Source organism: Argopecten irradians, chromosome 2, assembly GCF_041381155.1.
Source record: "Argopecten irradians isolate NY chromosome 2, Ai_NY, whole genome shotgun sequence".
NCBI classification, from domain to species: domain Eukaryota; kingdom Metazoa; phylum Mollusca; class Bivalvia; order Pectinida; family Pectinidae; genus Argopecten; species Argopecten irradians.
In genome coordinates, this window is record NC_091135.1 from 6556813 (window position 1) to 6580390 (window position 23578).

A 23578-nucleotide genomic window follows, 5' to 3' on the forward strand; every position below is an offset into this window, starting at 1 on the left:
ATTTTCAATTATAACTATACTCGAAAGTATCATGGTCTACAAAGGGGATATGTTGTTGATTAAGCAGAGATTGAAGACATTGTTTAATCTTTGAAACACCTTGTTTTAATTTCCATGGATGGGTTTGAGAATTTTCAAAGAAATAATTTTCTCTTCTTAAATAAATTAAACTTTTATTCTTTATTCCTTCTTCATCACTTTGTGTGTATTTTTAATTGCTATGATTATTTTTACCATACACCAAACATTACTGCAATACAGTAAAAAGAAAGATGATGACTGCTTGTTGTGTGGTGTGTGTGTGTGGTTTGGACAGGTTGTGAAAATCCTCAAAAAACAGCATATTTCATACGAGTGTATGTGTCAAGGAGACACTAACAGCTAGAGTCGTGCAAAGATGGAAGGTTGTCAAAAAAAACAAAAAAACAAACAAACAAACAAACAAACAAAACAGTGAGGGATATGACGACTGGTTTCAAGACGATCGCAAAGGTCATATGAAGATATTTTTCTGTGGGGTTGCCACCACATAGAGTTAACAAAAACATTTGATCATGTATAAAAGAAGACCAGGACGCCTTCGATAAACTATCATCACAATACGTATGCTCGCAGTGGTCATGTTCCAAAAGTAAACATTAATTAATCACAATGTATAACTATAAGGGTGAAAAAAGTATCCCTTTATTAAATTCAATGTGTGCCAAATACATACAGTAGATGATTAGTGGACACAGCTGTAAATTGTCTTTTGGTGACGGATTATTATCTGTTATCAAAAATTAATTGGATATGTGAAATGGAGAATGGCATTTATTTTCAATTCAACAAACAGACAAAGTACATTTATGTGTAATAAACTGACAGCGATCCCTGTAGGCAGATAGACATAATCACGTTCGGTGTGTATTGGCACATGAATGTGAAATTTTCTCTGTGTATAGACAGGTACATGTTTGTATACTCAAGGGATAAGGCATATGTGTTCAGGTGTAAGTTCAGTATTGACATAAAGGTTTTATTTTGTAATTATACACCGTGTATTGGCATTACATATTCAGTCAAAGACTGCTCCGTGACTGGAGGGTTAACTTTAATAACTTTCGATCAGGGATATCGATGTAAGAGGATGGTAAATCTCTGTCTGTATGCGTCACATATAATGTTGCGTAAAACAGCATGTGCATATTATGTCGAGCTCTTAAATTGAAAAATAATGATCCGCCGGAATTAACATAAACGAACATACCTTGAAGTCAGCAATAACGTTGGGTTTGTATTAGATTATTAGATTTCATGCCCCTAGCCAGTCTCGTACAGTAAAGGATGCTATAGGGACACGGGCACCAGAAATCGTCTGAGGATATCAGGGTGATATTATAGCAATATCTATGCAACCATCTCCATATAATGACACATTGAATATAAGGAGAAAAAAACAGGTAAGCCTCCCTGGTGATACTTGTTTCAGGATACATACTGTAAACCAAATTCTTTTCGTCTGCGATTTAATTTTGCGTATTTTGCGGGCAGCGATAGGAAATCGCGAAGATATATCTCCGCAAATAATTAAAAAAAAGGTTTAGTTGAACCAAGATTTCGAAATAATTAACCGCGAAAAACAATTAGGCAAGAAACCGCGAGATTAAGTTGTCGTGAAAATAAGTTTGTTTACAATGATATGTAGGATGGCATGTTGTGCCTATGGTTCTTTCCTTGTCTCAAATGAATTTGTCTAAAACAGGACAAAATAAATGTTTAATTTATTTTTAATGTCAGATATGTTATCATAATGATAAGTCATTAGCATAAAGTTCGTCATTTACCAATAACACCGCCGGCATCTTGGGAATGGAGAAGTTTTGGCAGTCGGTCTAACCAGAGACCTAACCATTCTCCGTACAGATGGTGCCCTGATGTAATGGTTGTGTTTAAGTCTATGTAGGCTTGTTGAATGGAATCGTAGGCATTCCATGTTGGAACATCGGCAGAGTTAGGATTCCTGTTAAAATGACCAAACATTAGTATTCGCCATATGAAAATTGAAAGATATGTATTGATATATAGATACACCATATATTTTGAATGACTGATCTTTACATTGTATATTTATCCGTACATATTTTTTAGAGATTACGTATCACAATGCAATGATTATAATTACAATTTCGTTCAGTACTGATTGCAACGGATTTTGATTCATGATTTACTGTTTATTCCAAAAATATATAAAAAGGAAGATCGAACTATTTGGCTTATTCCATAATGAAATTAAAGAATTAAAAAAGATAAGCCATTATTAAAATAATATGTACCCAGTTTTTGCGAAATTTGTCCAATACTTCTGCATGGCTCTGGAAAGGTTTAAGTTTCCCGAGCTCACACTTATGTTAAATTTTGTTGGGAAATGTTCAAGGTTGAAAAGGAAAGGAATTTCGGCAGCATGGGGTGAGGAGTCATCTCGCCACCACGGTGGATAGGCTGCGAATGTTGGATCAGGAACTGGACGTTTAAATATGTACTGATATGTTGATGTTTGTGTATTATCCTTAGCGTGTGACATCAGAGATTTGATTGAAGGCGCAATGAAGAAAGCATCCGAAAAGACATCAATAGCGTTGTCGCCTTCCAAACCTTCCTTTGACGTTCCGTACAAGGAGCAGATCAAATCGCTCGGTAGTGTACTGTTGATTTGAGAGTCAAAGTAGATGTTCACAAAATTAGGAACAATATAGTTGCAAAAAACATCTGACGGGATTCCTAACGAAAAATTGAATTTCTTTTCGTTAGCTATCCGTGATAGCAAACTTAAAAAAATAGATCCCTCGGTATTTGTATTTCCATTCATAAAGTCAATGCTTTGAAATAACTTATAACTTGGAGATGTTGTATTCTTAAGTAAGTGTTCTGGAGATGACAGAAGGAAATCATTATCAACTACAGGTCCTAGTCCATCGGTGAGTTCTAAAGGATCCAACGATGGAAATATGGTTTCTTGTTGTGCAGTGAGTAAATTTTCTGCAGATTGTCTGCGTATGCATTCTACATATGTTGCAGGAATGTTTGTAGAATTGGCGCATCCGACTTTCTGACCGACAGACTTGGCTTTTGCAAGTCGATCACTCACACTTACAACGGCAAAACTGGAAAATGCACTTCCACTCTGTGCAATAACTCGCTGAAACAGTCCTTGGTTCTGTGGTACCAACGCATGTAAAGCAACACTGAATCCACCAGCAGATTCCCCAAATATTGTCACAGAATTCGGATTTCCACCAAAGTCGTCTATATTATCCTTGACCCACTGTAGTGCCATCCTCTGATCCCAGAGTCCGTAGTTCCCATTAAGTCCACCTGTATAAGGGGTACTGAGGAATCCAAACAGACCTAACCGGTAATTGATGGTTACCACGACAACATCACCGGTCAAGGCTAAATATGATCCGTCATAAAACATTCCCTGACCGAAAGTATAAGCACCTCCGTGAATCCACACCATTACTGCTCTCTTCGTTGTGGGGCTCATATCACGTGGTACATATATATTGAGTACCAAGCAGTCCTCCGATTGGTTTAAATTTGGTATATATTTTAGATACGGTCCTGATACCTTGGGTTGGATACATGACGGTCCGAATTTAGTTGCGTCCAATATGCCAGACCATGAACCCTTTGCTTCTGGTTTAGCGAATCTTAGAGGTCCGATCGGCGGTTTAGCGTACGGAATATTCCGAAACTGGTACACTTTCTCATTTCGCACGTGCTCAACGACTCCTTTGACATCTCCGAGTTTGGTATGAACATGTTCGACTTCTAAACCAAAGGTTGTGGACACAACGGTCAGCAGAATGAGAACCAGTCGGCATCTCTTCATGATGAAAACCTGATAGCACATAATCCACATAATAAAACGTGTTTATGTTTTTTAGTTACACTTAAGTAATGTTTATATTTATTGTAGAAAATGACAGATCGATAACTAATATTTTTATCATACTTGCCCTAAAGATACGGCTCAAATACATCTGTTGCTGCATTTTATTATTGTGTTTTTCCTTGATATAAAATTCAATCTACTCTAATATTTTGAATATACATTTTGCTATCAAATTCTAAACGAAGGCTGATTAAAGTGAATCCACAACCCCTTTCTATTCTGTTTCATAGAGGATCTGTCAACATCGCATTAGGTTCATATTCTGATGGACTTGATCTCATGGACTGTATGATATCATCTGTCAACTAAGCCTACATTTTTTCATTTCTAAAGCGGGTCTTAAAGTTATGTAAGTTTGTTTGACGAGAGAATCACAAGTAGCATCTTCACTGCAAGTGCGATGGTAAAATTGTCCCTGCTACCTCTTTGCATGATCGTAAACACTCAATGTTATCCTTTAAATATGCGCCCAATCCTGTTCATGACGTGTTTTCTAAACAGTATACAGGGGTATCCCACTAAGATTTTGATATTTCAGTATGAAAATATCACTTTTGTAACTTATTATTTCACATTTGCGCATATCTGTTACATAATTTACATGAAAATGGAATTGTAAAATAAACTTACCCTTATCTTTCGTTCTCAAACACTTTGAATGAAGACAACGAACAGTCTTTGAACTCGTTGATGTTAAGTCAACAATGTAAGATAAGATAAATTGAACTAGTAATACGTACTGTTTCAGACCAACGTGATAACGTCTCCTGATATTTTAAGCCTTGAATACTATGGAAACATAATAGAAATACTATGTTTTAGATAATGACATACAAATTAAAGCCAACTCAAATTTAAAAAAAGTTAATTTTTTGAAAAAAATTATGTTTCCAAATAAAAATATAGTTGTATAGTTGTTGTCTCAATGTTTTGTTTAGTAACCAAAAAGGAGTCCAATATTGCGACTGATCAGAAAACGATTTTGATGTCAATATATGGGACTCCACATATTCAAGCGACTTGGTATGTCTAAGGACAATAATGTCCTTCCATGATTTGATTTTCAACAAATCAAAATGATTAATTTCCAATTTTATTTTTCCATGTCAGGATGGAATTAAAGGCATAACGCTATAAATCATTATGAATAATTATTTAAAATTAGATCTTTTATGTTGCTTTCCACAGACCATTATTGAAATTAGACCTTCTATGTCGCTTTCCATAGACCGTAATAAGAATTAGGCCATCTATGCCTCTTTCCATAGACCGTAATTAAAATAAGACCTTCTAGGTCGCTTTCCATTGACCGTAATTAAAATTAGACCTTCTATGTCGCTTTCTTGAAATCGTAATTTGAAGTAGATCTTGTATGCCGATTTCTATAAGCCGCAATTAAAAGTAGGCCTTTTCTATGCCGCTTTCCATAAACCCACTTTCCGCAGACAGTAATAAAAAATAGGCCTTCTGTGCCACTTTCCATAGACCGTAATTAAAATTGGACCTTGTATGCCGCTTTCCATAGACCGTAATTAAAATTAGGGCTTCTAGATCGCTTTACATTGACCGTAATTAAAATTAGGCCTTCTATGCCGCTTTCCATAAACCCACTTTCCGTAGACCGTAATAAAAAATAGGACTTCTGCCATTTTCCATAGACCGTAATTAAAACTGGACCTTGTATGCCGCTTTCCATAGACCGTAATCAAAATTAGTCCTTTTGTATGCCGCTTTCTATAAACCCACTTTCCATAAATCGTAATTAAAATTAGACCTCGTATGCCGCTTTCCATAGACCGTAATCAAAATTAGTCCTTTTCTATGCTACTTTCCATAAACCCACTTTCCATTGACCGTAATAAAAAATAGGCCTTCTATGCCACTTTACATTGACCGTAATTAAAATTAGGCATTTTATGCCGCTTTCCATAGACCGTGTTAAAAAAGATACCGCCTATGTTGCTTTCTAAAAAAAGCAGAACTTTAATGTAGCTTTCCACGAACCGTAATCAAAATTAGACTTTCTATGTCGCTTCCCGTAGCTCACATCAGAATTAGACCTGCTATATTATGGAACGCCATAGCTGTCTCGTATGGTTCAAATATACAATATGAATTGGTGTTTCCATTATATTACATGTATATGGTTTTATCATTATATGATTTGATTTATCAAAATCTTATATTATTTGCTTCTACCATTATGTTATTGTCATTTTCATGGTATCATTTTCTGTTAACATCATATCAATCGATTACACCATTATTTGATTTGGTAACATATATATTTGATTACAAGTATCACTGTGTTATTTGGTGTTGTCATTATATTATTTTCATTTATCGTTTTATTATTTAATTTCCTCTTACTAGGCGTTCCATATTTTGCTGTGTGCGTCATGGCGTTTGACGTCTTAAATTGATATTAATATTCATTAACAAGAAGTTAAAACCAATTCTCATAGCTTGTTGATTGTTAGTTATTTTTTTTATTAAAGAAACAAACAACGAAGGTCATTTGCCAATAACACCACTGGAATCTTGGACATGGGCAAGTTTAGGTAGCCTGTCCAGCCAAAGACTGACCACGTCCCCATAAAGGTGTGTCCCTGACGTGATGGCTGTGTTCAGGTCCATGTAGCGTTGTTGTACCCCATCATAGGTACTCCACATAGGGACGTCATCAGAGTTTGGATTCCTGGAAAACATCAGTATAACACATTTTCATAAAACTTTTAAACGACTTAAAAATTGTAAAATTATAGCCAATATTTCTTATTCGTTTCCATATATTTATAAACGTAAACTAAATTGCGTACAGATCCTATTTTATATGAAATATAATACTTTCATAATCTGATACAAATAGATAAAGTCTATCCCACTTTAACACAAACTTCGCTTCCTCCATTCGATTAAATTGCTATAGTTTCCTTCATAGTAAATTAATTGATTCTAAAGGTCTATCGAAATCCATCGTAACCGCATTTAATCGTATATATCAACATAGTATCTTAAAAACCATTACAAAACGTATTTAAGAATTTGAAACCATTCTTCAATTATCAAAAAGTAGCCTACCCTGTTTTTGCGAAATTTGTCCAGTACTTCTGCATAACTCTGGAGAGGTTGACATCGGCAGGGCTAACACTAATGTTATATTTAGTTGGGAACTCTTCAAGCCCGAACAAGAAGAGGATCTCGCTGCCGTGTCCTGAGGAGTCATTTTTCAACCAATGGGGAAATGCTTGAAATACTGGGTCCGGAAATGGACGTTTGAATATATACTGATACGTCGACGTTCCGTTATTGTTCTCCGAGTGCTTCATCACAGATTTTATAGCAGGTGCAACGAAAAACACTAGTGAGAAAGCATCAACGGCATTTGCAGCTTGTTGGGCATCATTTGGGTTTCTATACTGTGAACAGACTAAGTCACTCGGCGCTGTGCTGTTGATATGTGAGTCAAAGTACGTATCGACAAAAGCCGGGACAATGTAGTCACAAAACACACGACTCGGAATCCCTACAGAAATGTTAAACTTCTTTTCTTTGGATGCACTAGGTAAAAACTCAAGGAAGAGCGAACCCTCTGTATCTGTATTTCCTGTCATGAAGTCGATGCTTTGAAAAAAATTAAAACTTAAAGATGTTTTATTCTTGAATAAACTATCGGGCAAAGATGGAAGAAAATCATTAATGAGTGTTGGTCCAAGCTTGTTAAGTAGTACAAAAGGTTCGAGAGTGGGTAAAGACAATTCAGTCTGTGCAGTAAGAATCTCGTTTGCGGTTGGTTGACGCATACATTGAGTATATATTGAAGAATCACCTGTTGCGTTTGCACATCCAAATTTCATACCCACACGATTTGCGCTTTCATGTGCATCTCTCAAACTTGTGTATGAGAAGCTTGATAAAGCGCTTCCACTCTGTGCAATAACACGATGAAACAGACCTTGGTTCTGAGGCGCTAACGCTTGTAGTGATACACTGAAGCCACCAGCAGACTCCCCAAATATTGTCACAGAACTCGGATTTCCACCAAAGTCGTCTATATTATCCTTGACCCACTGCAGTGCCATTCTCTGATCCCAGAGTCCGTAGTTCCCTTTAAGTCCATCTGCTCCAGGTGTACTGATGAATCCAAACAGACCTAAACGGTAGTTGATGGTTACCACGACAACATCACCAGTCAAGGCTAAATATGATCCGTCATAAAACATTCCTTGGCCAACGATATAAGCACCTCCGTGAATCCATACCATAACTGCTCTCTTCGTTGTGGGGCTCATATCACGTGGTACATAAATATTCAAAACTAGGCAGTCCTCTGATTGCGTTATGTTTGGTAAATATTTGTTAAAAATTGGTTGTGCTGGCTGCATACATGATGGTCCAAATTTCGTTGCGTCCAGAGTGCCAGACCATGGAACTTTGACTTCCGGTTTAGCGAACCTCAGAGGTCCGATGGGTGGTTTAGCGTACGGAATGTTCCGGAACTGGTATACTTTCTCATTCCGCACGTGCTCAACGACTCCTTTAATATCTCCAAGTTTGGTATGGACATGTTCGACTTCTAAGCCAAAGGTCGTGGACACAACGATAAGCAGAAGAAGAACCAGTCGGCATCTCTTCATGATGAAATTAAACCTGAGAGCACAAAATTCACATAATAAAACTTGTTTATGTTTTGTAGTTATACTTATGGAATGTTTGTTTATTGTAGAAAATGGCAGTTCTATATGTTATATCTTTATCTTACTTGCCCCGTAATTACGACTCAAAATAACCTGTTACTACATTTTATCATTGTATTTTTCCTTGATATAAAATTCAATCCACTTTAATATTTTGAATATATAGCTATCAAATTCCGAACGAATGCTAATTTAAATGAATCCTTATTCACATTCCTCCTCATAAAGAATCTGTACACGGCGCATTAGGGGTCATATTCTGATGGCGTTGATCTCATGGGCTGCATATCAAATGGATAATATCATCTGCTAACTAAGCATACGTTTTTCTTGTTTAAAGGGGGTTCTATAAATCGCAAGCAACATCTATACAGCACGTGCGATGTTAACATTGTCCCTGCTCTGCCCCATTGCATGATCGTAACATTCAGTTCAAAATATCCTTTAAAAATGCGCCTAAGCCTGTTCACAACGTGAACAGTATACAAGGATATTCCACTGAAAATTTGATAATAATTCGAATTAGTAAATTATTATTTCTCTTTAGTGTCTATGTATTAATGGTAAACATGAAAATATTATTACTAAATAGACTAAACTTACCCTTATCATTCGTTCTCATACAGGTTGAATGAAGAAAATGAACATTCGCTGAACTCTTCAGTGTGAAGTCAACGATATAAGATAAGATAAATTGAACTAGGACTCAATCATGATAGCGTCTCTTAATATTTTTTAGTCTTGAATACTGATCGAAACATAATAGGCATACTCTTTTAAATCACAATATAGGAATTAAAGCCAATGTAAAATATTTTTGATGTTTATTTTATGCAAAATTTCAAGATACATGTATATGTGTCTTTTGTGACGACGTTCGATAATTCTGTTTAAAAATAAAAAACGATAGCTGTTAGAAGCTTCCATGAACCAAACTTAACGTTTCGTCAGTCTTGACGTTTGTAAGGGTTATAGTGCCCAAAGAGGAGTTCAATATTACGACTTATCGCAAAAGGGTGCCGAAGTCAATATATGTGACCCCACATATTCAAACGACCTAATTTCCCTATTAGACCATAATAAAATAAGTTCTGCTATGTCGCTTTCCACAGATCGTAATCAAAATGAGATCGTCTTGTTTCTTTCAATAGACCATGATTGAAATAAGATCTTAATATTTCATTCCATAAACCATAATAAAAATTAGATCTTCATTATTTCTTTCCATAAACCATTATAAAAATTAGATCTTCCTTATTTCTTTCCATTGACCATAATTAAAATTAGATCTTCATTGTTTCTTTCCATAAACCATAATTAAACTTAGATGTCCATTGTTTCATTCCATAACCCATAATTAAAATTAGATCTTCAATTTTTCTTTCCATAAACCATAATTAAAATTAGATCTTCTCTGCTTCTTTCCTTAGACCGTGATAAAAATCAGATATACTTTGTTTCTTCTATGTCGCTTTCCATAGTCCAAGAGACCGTCCAATATATGGTGTACGAAATATTGCGCGGGGAAATTCTTGTTCACCTATTGTGCACTGCATCAAAAATACATTAATTAATAATCAAATACATCTACAAAATGTATATCATTGACAGTGTAGTTGTTTATGTATCGTGAATTGAATCAAACAAAGATGTTTCAAAAGAAAGTATCCGCGATAAAACTGCCTCTTTAACAATATGTCACCTTCATTTTATTTCAACTAGTTTTTATTCGGTTGATCATGGCTTTTGATTTTTATCACAATTACTGAAATTCAGAAAATTATCATAATCAAAACACTCCGCGACAAATATCGATAATAGAAATCAAGCATATACCCGGAAATTTGTTTTAACTGCATTTAAAGTGTGTATGCGTGAAAATAATCATTTCAATACCATGGTACTATTTAAGTACCGGTATACGCCTGTTCACTTCACAAAAATTATGACATTGTGCCGGTAATGTTATGAATAAAATGTTGCTCGTTTGTTATTTCTTAAAATATCGGATATATATGACACGTAGAATAACACAATTCTCTTAATACATACACATGAGCGTAGGAAGCGGTGGGGTGGGGTTGGGGGATGGGGGACAATAGCGTTTATTTTTCTGGTCTGTATTCCATAGAAAAATCTAGGGAGGATAATATCTAAAGCCATCTAGCAATCCTACCCTTGGTTTCTTTCATGCTGTGTAACCATACTAAAGCTTGGTGATCTGTTCTAACAACCTTTTTTTCTAAAAGGTATTGTCGGTAGTAATCCTTTGTCGGTAACACAGTAGTTACGCTCAGCCTTGTTTAGTGTTCGACTGCCACATGCGATAACTCTAGATACTCCATTTTGGACTTGAATAGGAACAGCGCCAATACCATATTCACTGACATCTGTATCAAGTGCGTGTTTCCCGGTCAAGCCCCCAAAACTACGGTAATAGACGAGCTCTGCCGCTGTCATACAAACATCGTGGCTGCTTCCAGTATCGAGAAAATGTGTTTCGGTTTACCGATTACCTGACAATTTATACATGAAACAACTTTGTGCTGACAATTTATACATGAAATAACTTGTAAGTAGTACTAATAATGGATGCATTAAATTTCCGATTGTTTGTGTAAAACGTGTGATATACATATAGGAAGATTCGTATCGAATCTATGACAAAGCGTGGTGTTGTCACAATATCTACATATGAAGTAATGTCTTATAATCCTTCACTTTTTAATCATCATTTTGATAAAATATTTACATACACATTTTATCAAAACCTAGAATAAAACGAATTCTTAATAATGGATCAGACTGAGTGACATTTTGTTGTCTATACGAGAAGGCCGGATTCGTCCGTTCTGGTTTTTGACCTATTGTTGAAGGAAACATACAGCTGATAAAATTAGAATGAAATAATATCATACATGTACAAAACGAAAAAATCCGATGTAAAAATAGAGTGATGTTGCATATTGATTTGGGAAAAATATTTAGATGACAATCCAAATAATCATTAGTATCCATGTCAATGGTACGGATATTCTACCTTCGGGATCACAAAATATTCTAAAACTCACTACATTTTATAACATTTGAATAGAATATCCTTATCCGTCATATCCACATATATGAAAGAGTCTTATAACATTAACCTACTTCCCATGTAGCATGGAATTGTAGTAATTAAAAAATATTTCATGTACTACCAAGTCTTGAAAATTAACTTTATGTGTAAATCGCCTAACTACAGGCATAAGCATTAAGTATTCAAATCTGATATTTTAATCAAATGTCAAAATGTGTACAGTTGATTTGCCAGAGCGAAAATATCAGCACCCGGTTGTTCAACTTAATTAGCTTAATCACATAATTAGTGACAATTTCAGTTCTGATTTGCTGCAATGTTTGTAATTATATCTGTACTAAAATCAGCAAGTAAGTAAAGAATGGAGTTCTTAAGAAACTTTTGTAAAATTTGTATTACCAGAAATTATTTTATCTTGATTTGAAAATTGTCGTTAAACTGTGGTTATGCTAAACATCTTTTGAATAACTGGACCCGGAAATCACCATAAATGTATTAGAGAAATTGGACAAACGTGCATGCGTGAAACAATGGCCTCTTTCTAACATGAACATAAGTTGTGACCTAAATGTGAATCTACAGGTTGTTATCTCTCGGTTTATTTATAGCTTTTTCTAGTGCTTCTGCACTCTCATCTCAGCGATTGTTCGGTATGTATACGTATTAATAGGCGATTGCACTTTTTTAAAAACACCAAAAATCATTTGCCCTTGAAGTAATTGGAGTTCTGGCTATTGTATTGACTGGCCGCTTCTATATAGGAAATACTTTTTTTCTTTACATTCTCGGTTTATTTCCATTTTCAAAGAACTTGGTAACTAAATGCACGAATTATATTGTTATTTTGATACTATGAGAAAAGGATGTGTAATGAAATTTATCATCATCATTATTAATCAAGGTACATAGTGGGTTTTTTATATAGTTCTTTACGCAAAAGAACAAGCAGATAGGACATCATTTGCCAATGCCACCACTGGTGTCTAGGATGCGTGCGAGATTAGGTAGCTTGTCCAGCCAAAGACTGACCACGTCCCCATAAAGGTGTGCCCCTGACGTGATGGCTGTGTCCAGGTCGATGTAGCGTTGTTGTACTCCATCATAGGTACTCCACATAGGTAGATCGTCAGAGTTTGGATTCCTGGAAAACAACAATACAAGACAATCACATTGTTAAGAAATTCTTGTTAAAAGTATACGCCGAGTGAAAAAGTTTCTAAACTTTTCATTGGTCTACACATGGGGTAAAACTAAATTATTTTGATGCAACCAGTATTAAAGGTTTTAAACATATGTAAAACTTACATAACTAATGTACAAATCAGTTTGCTTTGTTTCAAACGTCTTACTGATTAATAGTACATTATATTTTTACTTGACACACAAAGGTTATGCAAAATTAAAGTTATCAATAAAACAATCGTCCTATTATGGATGAACGTTATGATGTGTCTCATAATTTGTTATGGTTTAACATGGATATAAGTAAAATAATTTATGATATAGCTTCATTGCCAATTAGTAAAAACCTACCCAGTTTTTGCGAAGTTTGCCCAATACTTCTGCATGACTCGGGACAGGCTGACATCGGTAGGACTAACACTGATGTTATATTTTGTCGGAAAGTCTTCAAGGCCGAACAAAAAGAAAACGTCAGAGCCATGAGGTGATGTTCCAGTTCGCCACCACGGAGGATATGCATACATTCCTAGGTCAGGAACTGGACGTTTGAATATATACTGATACGTTGATGTGCTGGTATTGTTCTCTGAGTGCTTCATCGCAGATTCTATAGCGGGCGCAACGAAAAACGCCATTGAGAAAGCATCAACGGTATTGAAAGCTTGTCGGCCTTCATTTGAATCTCTATACTTTGAACAAACTAGGTCAACAGATAACATATTGTTTGCCTTTGAAGGAAGATACGTATCCACAAAAGACGGAACGAAATAGTCACAGAACACATCACTCGGAATGCCAACGGAACTGTTGATTTTCTTATGCTCCGCTATACTTGGTAAAAATGAAAGGATCACCGCACCTTCTGCATTTGTGTTGCCAGTCATAAAGTCCAGGTTTTGGAAAAATCGGAATATCGAAGACGTCTTATTTGCCAATAAGTTCTCTGACGAGAACTGAAGGAAGTCGGTATCGATAATTGGTCCGATAGTGTTGGGGAATTTTAAAGGTTCGAAAGATGGTACAAGTAATGAACTCTGTGCAGCAAGTAAGCCGTCTGCTGATTGTCTACGTATACATTTAGCATAAGCTGCTGGATTAGACGAAGCGTTACTGCAACCAAACTTTGTACCAACATTAATTGCGCTGGTATGTGCATTACTTAAACTTGTGTATGCAAAGCTTGAAAAAGCGCTTCCACTCTGTGCAATAACACGATGAAATAGGCCTTAGTTTTGTGGTGCTAACGCCTGTAGTGATACACTATAGCCACCAGCGGATTGCCCAAATATTGTCACAGAATTCGGATTTCCACCAAAGTCGTCTATATTATCCTTGACCCAATGTAGTGTCATCCTCTGATCCCAGAGTCCGTAGTTCCCTTTAAGTCCACCTGTGCCAGGTGTACAGAGGAATCCTAACAGGCCTAATCGGTAGTTGATGGTTACCACGACAACATCACCGGTCAAGGCCAAATATGATCCGTCATAAAACATCCCCTGACCAAGAATATAAGAACCTCCGTGAATCCACACCATAACTGCTCTCTTCGTTGTGGGGCTCATATCACGTGGTACATAGATATTCAAAACTAGGCAGTCCTCTGATTGCGTTATGTTTGGTAAATATTTGTTTAAAATTGGTTGTGCTGGCTGCATACATGATGGTCCAAATTTAGTTGCGTCAAGAGTGCCAGACCATGGACCTTTGACTTCCGGTTTAGCGAACCTCAGAGGTCCTATGGGTGGTTTAGCGTACGGGATGTTCCGGAACTGGTATACTTTCTCATTCCGCACATATTCAACGACTCCTTTGATGTCTCCGAGTTTGGTATGAACATATTCGACTTCTAAGCCAAACGTTGTGGACACATTTACAACTGTCAGCAGAAGAAGAACCAGTCGGCATCTCTTCATGATGAAATCCTGAGAGCACGCAATTAACATGATAAAACGTGTTTATGTTGTAGTTATACATATGCAATGCTGATTTGTTTAGGAAATCACATGTTGCTGCATCTTATTGCATATTGCAATGCACACTAATAGTTTGAATATAGCGATTTTTGAAACGAAAGTTAATTGTCCCTGCTACCCCATTGCATGATCGTGAAATTCAATTGAAATTATCCATTAAATTGCACCACTCCTTTCACGGGAATATCCCACTCGGAATTGGGCTCTTATTGGATTAAGTATTAAAAAAAATACGTTTGCAAATTATTATTTCACTCTAGTATCCATGTGTTTCATAATATACATGGAAATAGAATTGTAAAATAAACTTACCCTTATCTTTCGTTCTCAAACAGGTTGAAATAAGACAACGGACAGCCGTTGAACTCTTTAATGTAACGTCAACAATGTAAGATAAGATAAATTAAACAAGCAATACCGTTTCACTCCGAAAAGATAACGTCTTTTGATATTTTTTTATTCTAAATACTGATGGAAACATAGAAATTTCATGTTTTAAATAACAAGAGGCCAAGAGGACCTGTATCGCTCACAATTGTTTTTTTTTACTTATAATTACAAAACCTCTTACAGTCAGAAAACCAAAAGTGACCCGACGACTTGTTTAATTTTGAATCCCAACCATATAATGATGCTATCAACATCATATGATTACGAGTGTTCTTGCTTTTAGTTGCCATAATGATCCCTTTTAGCCCCACACCACAGTCCCCGGGGGGTCAGCCCCACTATTTGTACAATTTTGAATCTCTACTCCGTAAGGATGCCACCATTGCATTATGAGTGCAATTACATGCTTAGTTTCAGAGAAGAAATTGTTTATATGAAAATAGCCAATTTGACCATTTGTGGCCCCGCCCCTCAAGGGGGTCAGCCCAACCACATGCATGATGTTGAATCCCCGCCTTATAAGGATGCTACCATTGCATTATGGAAGCTACATGTACCCTATGCTTAGTTTCAAAGAAGACGTCGTTTATATAAAAATAGTCAAATTGAACCTTTTGGTCCCGCCCCTCAGGCCCAAGTGGGGTCAGCCCCATCATTTGTACAATTTTAATTCCTATCCGATTAGGATGCTACCATTTCATTATGAGTACTATCACAGCCTTAGGTTCAGATAAAAAGTCATATGAAAATAGCCAATCTGACCCCTTTAAGCACCGTCCCTCAGGGCTCAAAGGGGTACCCCCTTCATTCGTACAATTTTGAATCCCAATCTTATAAGGATGCTACCATTGCATTATGAGTGCAATCACATGCCAAGTTTCAGAGAAGAAGTCATTTATATGAAAATAGCCAATTTGACCCCTATCAGCCCTGCCCCATCAGGGCTCAAAGGGAAAAAGTCCTTCATTCGTACAATTTTGAATCCCAGAGAAAGTTGTTTATAAAAAAATAACCAATTTGGTCAAATTTTGGCCCCACGCCTCAGGCCCCCGGGGGGTCAGTTCTGTACAATTTTGAATCCCTATTCTATAAAGATGCTACAATTACATTATGAGTTCTCCAAACTTAGTTTCAAAGAAGAAGTAATTTATATGAAAATAGCCAATTTGACCCTTTTTAGCCCCGCCCCGCAGAGCTCATAGTGGTAAACTCCTTCATTCGTGCAATTTTTAATCCCCACCCTTTAAGGATGCTACCATTGCATTATGTATGCTATCACATGCTTAGTTTCAGAGAAGAATTCGTTTATATGAAATTAGTCAAATTGAACCTTAAGGCCCCATCCCTTAGGCCTTCGGGGGGTAAGCCTGACAATTTGTACAATTTTGAATTCCTACTCTTATAAGGATGCTACAATTACATTATTAGTGCTATCCAAACTTAGTTTCAGAGAAGAAGTCGTTAATATGAAAATACATTGTAGCCAAATTAACACTTTTGGTCCCGCCGTTCAGGGCTCCAAGGGGACAACACTTTCATTCGTACAATTTCGAATTCCCACCCTATAAGGATTCTTCCATTACATTATGAGTGATATCACATGCTTAGATTCAGAGAAAAAATTGTTTATATAAAGCTTTTGGCTCCGCCCCTCAGGTTCCCGGGGGTCAGCCCCTTCATTTGTACAACTTTAAATTCCCTACCCTATAAGGATGCTACTATTGCATTATGAGTATTATCACATGCTTAGTTTCAGTTTCAGAGAAGAATTCGTTTATATGAAATTAGTCAAATTGAACCTTTTGGCCCCACCCCTTAGGATCCCGAGGGGTCAGCCCGACAATTTGTACAATTTTGAATCCCTACTTTATAAGGATGCTACCACTACATTATGAGTGTTATCCCATGCTTAGTTTCAGAGAAGCCGTTAATATGAAAATAGCCAAATTGACTCTTTTGGCTCCGCCCCTCAGTGCTCCATGGGGTCAACCCCTTCATTCGTACAATTTTTAATCTCCACCTTATAAGGATGCTTCCGTTGCATAATGAGTGCTATTACATGCTTAGTTTCAGAAAAGTTGTTTGTATGAAAATAGCCAATTTGACCGCTTTTTGCTCCGCCGCTCAGGTCCCCGGGGGTTAGTCCACCATATGTATAATTTTGAATTCCCACCCTATAAGGATGCTACCATTGCATTATGGAAGCTACTCAATGCTTAGTTTTAAAGAAGAAGTCGTTTATATAAAAATAGTCAAATTGAACCTTTTGGCCCCGCCTCCAGGCCCTGGGAGATCAGCTCCGTAATTTGTACAATTTCTAATCCCTACCCTATAAAGATGCTCCCATTGCAATATGAGTGCTATCATATGCTTATTTTCAGAGAAGTCATTTATATGAAAATAGCCAATTTGACCCCATTTAGCCCCGCCCCTCAGAGCTCAAAGGGTTAAACCCCTTCATTCATACAATTTTGAATCCCCATCCTATAAGGATACTACCATTGCATTAGAAGTGCAATCACATGCTTAGTTTCAGAGAAGTCATTTATATGAAAATAGCCAATATGACTCCTTATGGTCCCGCCCATCAGACCCCTGGAAGTCGCCCAGAAGGGTGCTACCAGGTTGTTTTTTTTAAATTCCGAACAGCGGTTATGGAGAAAAAGTCGATTGTTGACGGACGGGCAGACGGGCGGACGGTCGGACGGACGTCGCATAACTCATCTTGGTCCTTCGGATCAGGTGAGCTAATGATATAAAAAATAAAACCAATTCAATTGTTTTATGTTATATTTCAAAATTTACTTCTGATTCAAATTAAAACCGATAGTTATCGAGAGGCTTCAATGAACCACACCGCCAGTGCGATTAAGGTGTTGCTGTAATGTTTTGTTTAGGGACAAAGAGGAGTCCAATATTGCGACTTTTCAGAAAACGAGTCCGAGGTCAATATATGAGACGCCACATATTCAAGCGACCTTAATTGTCTAAGGACAATAATGCCTGTCCCTGATTTGATTTACAACAAATCTATACAATTTAGTTACAATTCTTTCCGTGCCTGGATGGAATGAAAGGCAAAACACTATAAATCATTAAGAAGAATTGTTTACAATTACAATAGATCTTCTATGTTGCTTTCCACAGACCTTTATCAAAATTTGACATCATATGTTGCTTTCCATAGACCGTAATTAAAATTAGATCTTCTGTGTTGCTTTCCACAGACCGTTATCAAAATTTGACATTATATGTTGCTTTCCATAGACCGTAATTAAGATTAGATCTTCTATGTTGCTTTCCACAGACCGTTATCAAAATTTGACATTATATGTTGCTTTCCATAGACCGTAATTAAAATTAGATCTTCTGTGTTGCTTTCCATAGACCGTTATTAAAATTTGACATTATATGTTGCTTTCCATAGACCGTAATTAAAATTAGATCTTCTATGTTGCTTTCCATAGACCGTTATTAAAATTTGACATTCCGTGTTGCTTTCCATTGACCGTAACTACAATGACTCGCCCAGCAGATCGTAATTAAAATGATATTTTCTATGTCTTTTCCATTAGACCGTAATTAAACTTTTATGTTGCTGTCCATAATCTGTAATTAAAATTAGACCTTCTATGTTGCTTTCAATAGACCGGTATTGAAATTAGACCTTCTATATTGCTTACCATCTTCACATAGACGTCCGCTACATTGTATAAGATGTATAAAAATAGCTGCTACTTTTGTCATTCGGCATTATTTCTGCAGGAAAATACTTGTCTACCTATAATGTACTTCATCAAAAAAACAATAATCATCAAATATATCTATATCATTGATATCTAAGTCGTTCAAATATCGGGAATTGATTAGAAGAAAAATGTGTCAAAAGAAATTTTCGTGTGAATGTACTGACTCTGTAATAATATGCCAAAGTCATTTTATTTCAACTAGTTTTTAATCAATAAATTACCAAAATTCAGTAAATTATCAAATATACGATCAGCAAGATCAAGATGTGCAAATAACAGAAATCATTAACCTACACTTTTTTGGCATTATTTCGATAAAAATTATGAAGCATGTCATGAATTGATCCATACTGGGCAGGAATGTGGCTGTGGTGTCCATTTACGCCTCCGTCAAAAATTGATATTAATATTCATTAATAAGAGGTTGGAACCAATTCTCATAGCTTGTTGATTGCTAGTTATTTATTCAACTAAAGAAACAAATAACAAAGGTTATTTGCCAATAACACCACTGGAGTCTTTGACATGGGCGAGTTTAGGTAGTCTGTCCAGCCAAAGACTGACCACGTCCCCATAAAGGTGTGTCCCTGACGTGATGGCTGTGTCCAGGTCGATGTAGCGTTGTTGTGCCCCATCATAGGTACTCCACATAGGCAGATCGTCAGAGTTTGGATTCCTGGATAACAACAGTATAAGACAATTACATTGTTAAGAAGTTCAAGTTAAAGGTATAAGAGTGAAATTGTTTATAAACTATTCATTGGTCTACACATTGGGTAAAACTAAACTTATTTTATGCAACCAGCGTTAAAGATTTAATATATATATGTATGACTTTCATAGCCAATGCATATGATATTGCATAAATTAGTTTGCCTTGTTTCAAACGTCTAACTGATTAATAGTACATTTTACTTGACACAAATCTAGATTATGCAAAATTAAAGTTATCAAGAAAACATTATGGATGAACGTTATTTAACGATGTGTCTCATAATTTGTTGTGGTTTAACATGGATACAAGCCGATTAATTTATAATATAGCTTCATTTCCAAACAGTAAAAACCTACCCAGTTTTTGCGAAATTTGCCCAATATTTCTGCATGACTCTGGACAGGTTGACATCGGTAGGAGTAACACTAATATTATATTTTGTCGGAAAGTCTTCAAGACCGAACAAAAAGAAAATGTCGGAGCCATGAGGTGATGTTCCAGTTCGCCACCACGGTGGATATGCATAAAACTCTGGGTCAGGAACTGGACGTTTGAATATGTACTGATACGTTGATGTTATGTTATTGTTCTCAGAGTGCTTCATCGCAGATTTTATAGCGGGCGCAATGAATGACGCCATTGAGAAAGCATCAATTGCATTGACAGCTTGTTGGCCTTCATTTGAATCTCTATATTTTGAACAGACTAAGTCATTCGGTAACGAGTTGTTTGCCTTTGAAGGAAGATACATATTTACAAAAGACGGAACGAAATAGTCACAGAAAACATTACTCGGAATGCCAATGGAACTGTTGAATTTCTTATGCTCCGCTATACTTAGTAAAAATTGAAGGATCACCGCACCTTCTGCATTTGTGTTGCCAGTCATGAAGTCCAAATTTTGGAAAAATCGGAATATCGAAGATGTCTTATTTGTCAATAAGTGCTCTGAAGAGAACTGAAGGAAGTCGTTATCGATTATTGGTCCGATATTGTTAGGTAATCTTAAAGGTTCGAAAGATGGTAAAGATGTTGAACTCTGTGCAGCAAGTAAGTCGTCTGCTGATTGTCTACGTATACATTGAGCATATGCTGCTGGAGTAGAAGACGCGTTACCGCAACCAAACTTTGTACCAACGTACATTGCGCTGGCATGTGCATTACTTAAACTTGTGTATGCAAAGCTTGAAAAAGCGCTTCCACTCTGTGCAATAACACGATGAAATAGGCCTTGGTTTTGCGGTGCTAACGCCTGTAGTGATACACTGAAGCCACCAGCAGACTCCCCAAATATTGTCACAGAATTCGGATTTCCACCAAAGTCGTCTATATTATCCTTGACCCACTGTAGTGCCATCCTCTGATCCCAGAGTCCGTAATTCCCTTCCAGTCCACCTGTTCCAGGTGTACTGATGAATCCAAACAGACCTAATCGGTAGTTGATAGTTACCACGACAACATCACCGGTCAAGGCCAAATACGATCCGTCATAAAACATCCCCTGGCCAAAGACATAGCCTCCACCGTGAATCCACACCATAACAGATCGCTTAGTCGTAGGGGTCATGTCACGTGGTACATAGATATTCAATACCAAGCAGTCCTCTGATTGGTTTAAATTCGGTATATACTTTTGGTACGGAGGCGGTATTGTCTGCATACATGATGGTCCAAAGTTAGTTGCGTCCAGAGCTTCAGACCATGGACCCTTTGCTTCCGGTTTAGCAAATCTGAGAGCTCCAATAGGTGGTTTAGCGTACGGAATATTTCGAAACTGGTAAACTTTCTCATTCCGCACGTGCTCAATGACTCCGATGACGTCTCCAAGTTTGGTGTGGACATGTTCTTTCTCTAAACATACAGTCGTGGATACAACCGTTAGTATAATGAGAACTTGTTGATATTTCTCCATGCTGAAATGCAAAGAGGAAAACGATTACTCTTCATTGAATGATTGTTGATCTGAAAGAACATGCATATGATAAACGCAAAACTCAAAAGTAAGAAAGATCTCTGTACATTCGATAGATCGAACAGTTACAAAGAGGACCGCTTTGTGCCCTCCTAGAGAGCCATTCATCGATATATACCAAACATCGGGAATAGATTGTCATCATGCTTCAAATGTATGAGGACACCAAATTAAGGTCTTTTCGAACTATGAGTAGATAAAGCAAAGAGTCAATTTGCCCTATTTACATAAACTGATATTATCAAAATATGTTTTCATTATGTTGAGACAGAAGAACTAGCACATAAGAAATCAAAAGATACGTGGAAGCGAACTCTTTTTGAAACATCTTATTATAAATATCTAAGATGTAGTCTTATGTATTAAGCACAAGGACGATACATGCACATGCTTTTGATTCTTTACCATACCTACACCAATAGGTGCGATACTCTGTCAAGGAAGACCCAGTATTACACATTTCAGTGTCTGTATCCTATAGAATCAAAAGCCTGTGGTACATGTACAATGTATGTAATAGGGACAATTCATTTATCATAGTCCTATCAACAACATATCATTTTTATATCAACAATAATTTAGATTCCCCATTAAAGGTCTATTTCAATGTAATCAAATAGGGTCATTATCACCTAGTGATTTCTTCCTAATTAGCAAATAATTAGAAAGATTCCTAAATTTTCATTTGGATTCCTGGAGAAAATCACACTTTATACTGTCGCAACTCGACATGGGTCTCTGTACCTTACCGAATAAGTGGATGTCTTATCTCGTGGCATAGGACAACCTATATATATAGCTAGCTATAACCTTAGATTGTATACAAAGGCCCAAGTAAAAAAAGAAACCAGTCGATTAACAGGCAAAACCAAAGAAACAATGTCCAGCCATATCGACTTAAAGTAAAACACAATGGTTATCTCGAAGTCTTGCAGCGCAAAAAAATCATAAAATAAAATAAAATTTAGTGCAAAGTTGATGCGGATACAAGCAGCATTCTCGTTTGCACGTTAAGAAGTATTGCAGCTTACCTTAAATATGGGTCGTGGACACAAATATACTGTCGATACTGTCCTCTACTTCTAACCAATGGAACTGTTCATTGATAAGATAAACCAAATGTTGTCTCGTCATCGGAATCACTGCACGCGCAAATCTGTAGATCTTGTGGACCATGCCAGTATAATTAAAAACGAATACACTATTGCATGATGGAAAGCATAATGTGATAAAAAAATAAATGAATTTGTTGCGATACAATACAATATACAATACAATACATCACAATACAATACAATACTATACCATACATATGATACAATACAATAAATTTTATTTAAAATTGCGATACATGATTAATTATGTTTTACATGTAAAAACTTAATTCATGGTAATTCTAATATTAGTGAACTTCTACAAAGTAAGTAATCTCCGTATTTTGAATACATGTATGCAATGAAGAAAAAAATATTGTAAATGTAATCTTCAATGTGTAATTTTCCGTTTGCAATGCCAAAATGTTCGCCGATCGCATATATATGTGTAACGTTAGTCCGCTAAACCTGCCTATATTATAAGTTTTTTTGTTTTTGTTTTTTAATTTTTTAATTTTCTTTTTACATATTAGGCATGTTTTAAAGCCTAATAATATCGGCAGGTTTAGCAGACTAGTGTAACATTATGCTATCTAGATCCACTTCTGAACATGTAGGCTAATTCTAAATAAGTAATGAAAAACACTTTAATTGTAACTTAAGTGCAATATGATATGATATGAAAAAAATGTTGTAATTTTTGAAAATATGTTAATTTGGCACACTGTAAGCAATTTAGGGGAAGTACAAGAGCGCTTTAGATTTTATCTAAAACCATGAAAACAGTTAA

The 23578-nt window shown here is 36.3% G+C and overlaps 1 protein-coding gene across 1 annotated transcript; it reads right to left on the reverse strand.

The window, feature by feature from the left end:
• Positions 1–1757: 1757 nt before the first annotated feature.
• On the reverse strand, positions 1758–23497 carry LOC138316399 (uncharacterized). The gene is given in 11 exon segments (XM_069258099.1): positions 1758–2002; positions 2316–3883; positions 6455–6635; positions 7019–8587; positions 10175–10184; positions 10926–11087; positions 12679–12854; positions 13247–14817; positions 19503–19683; positions 20079–21635; positions 22726–23497. Coding segments are annotated over 10 exon segments (7158 nt in total). The 5' UTR covers position 21635; positions 22726–23497; the 3' UTR covers positions 1758–1818.
• Positions 23498–23578: the final 81 nt, after the last annotated feature.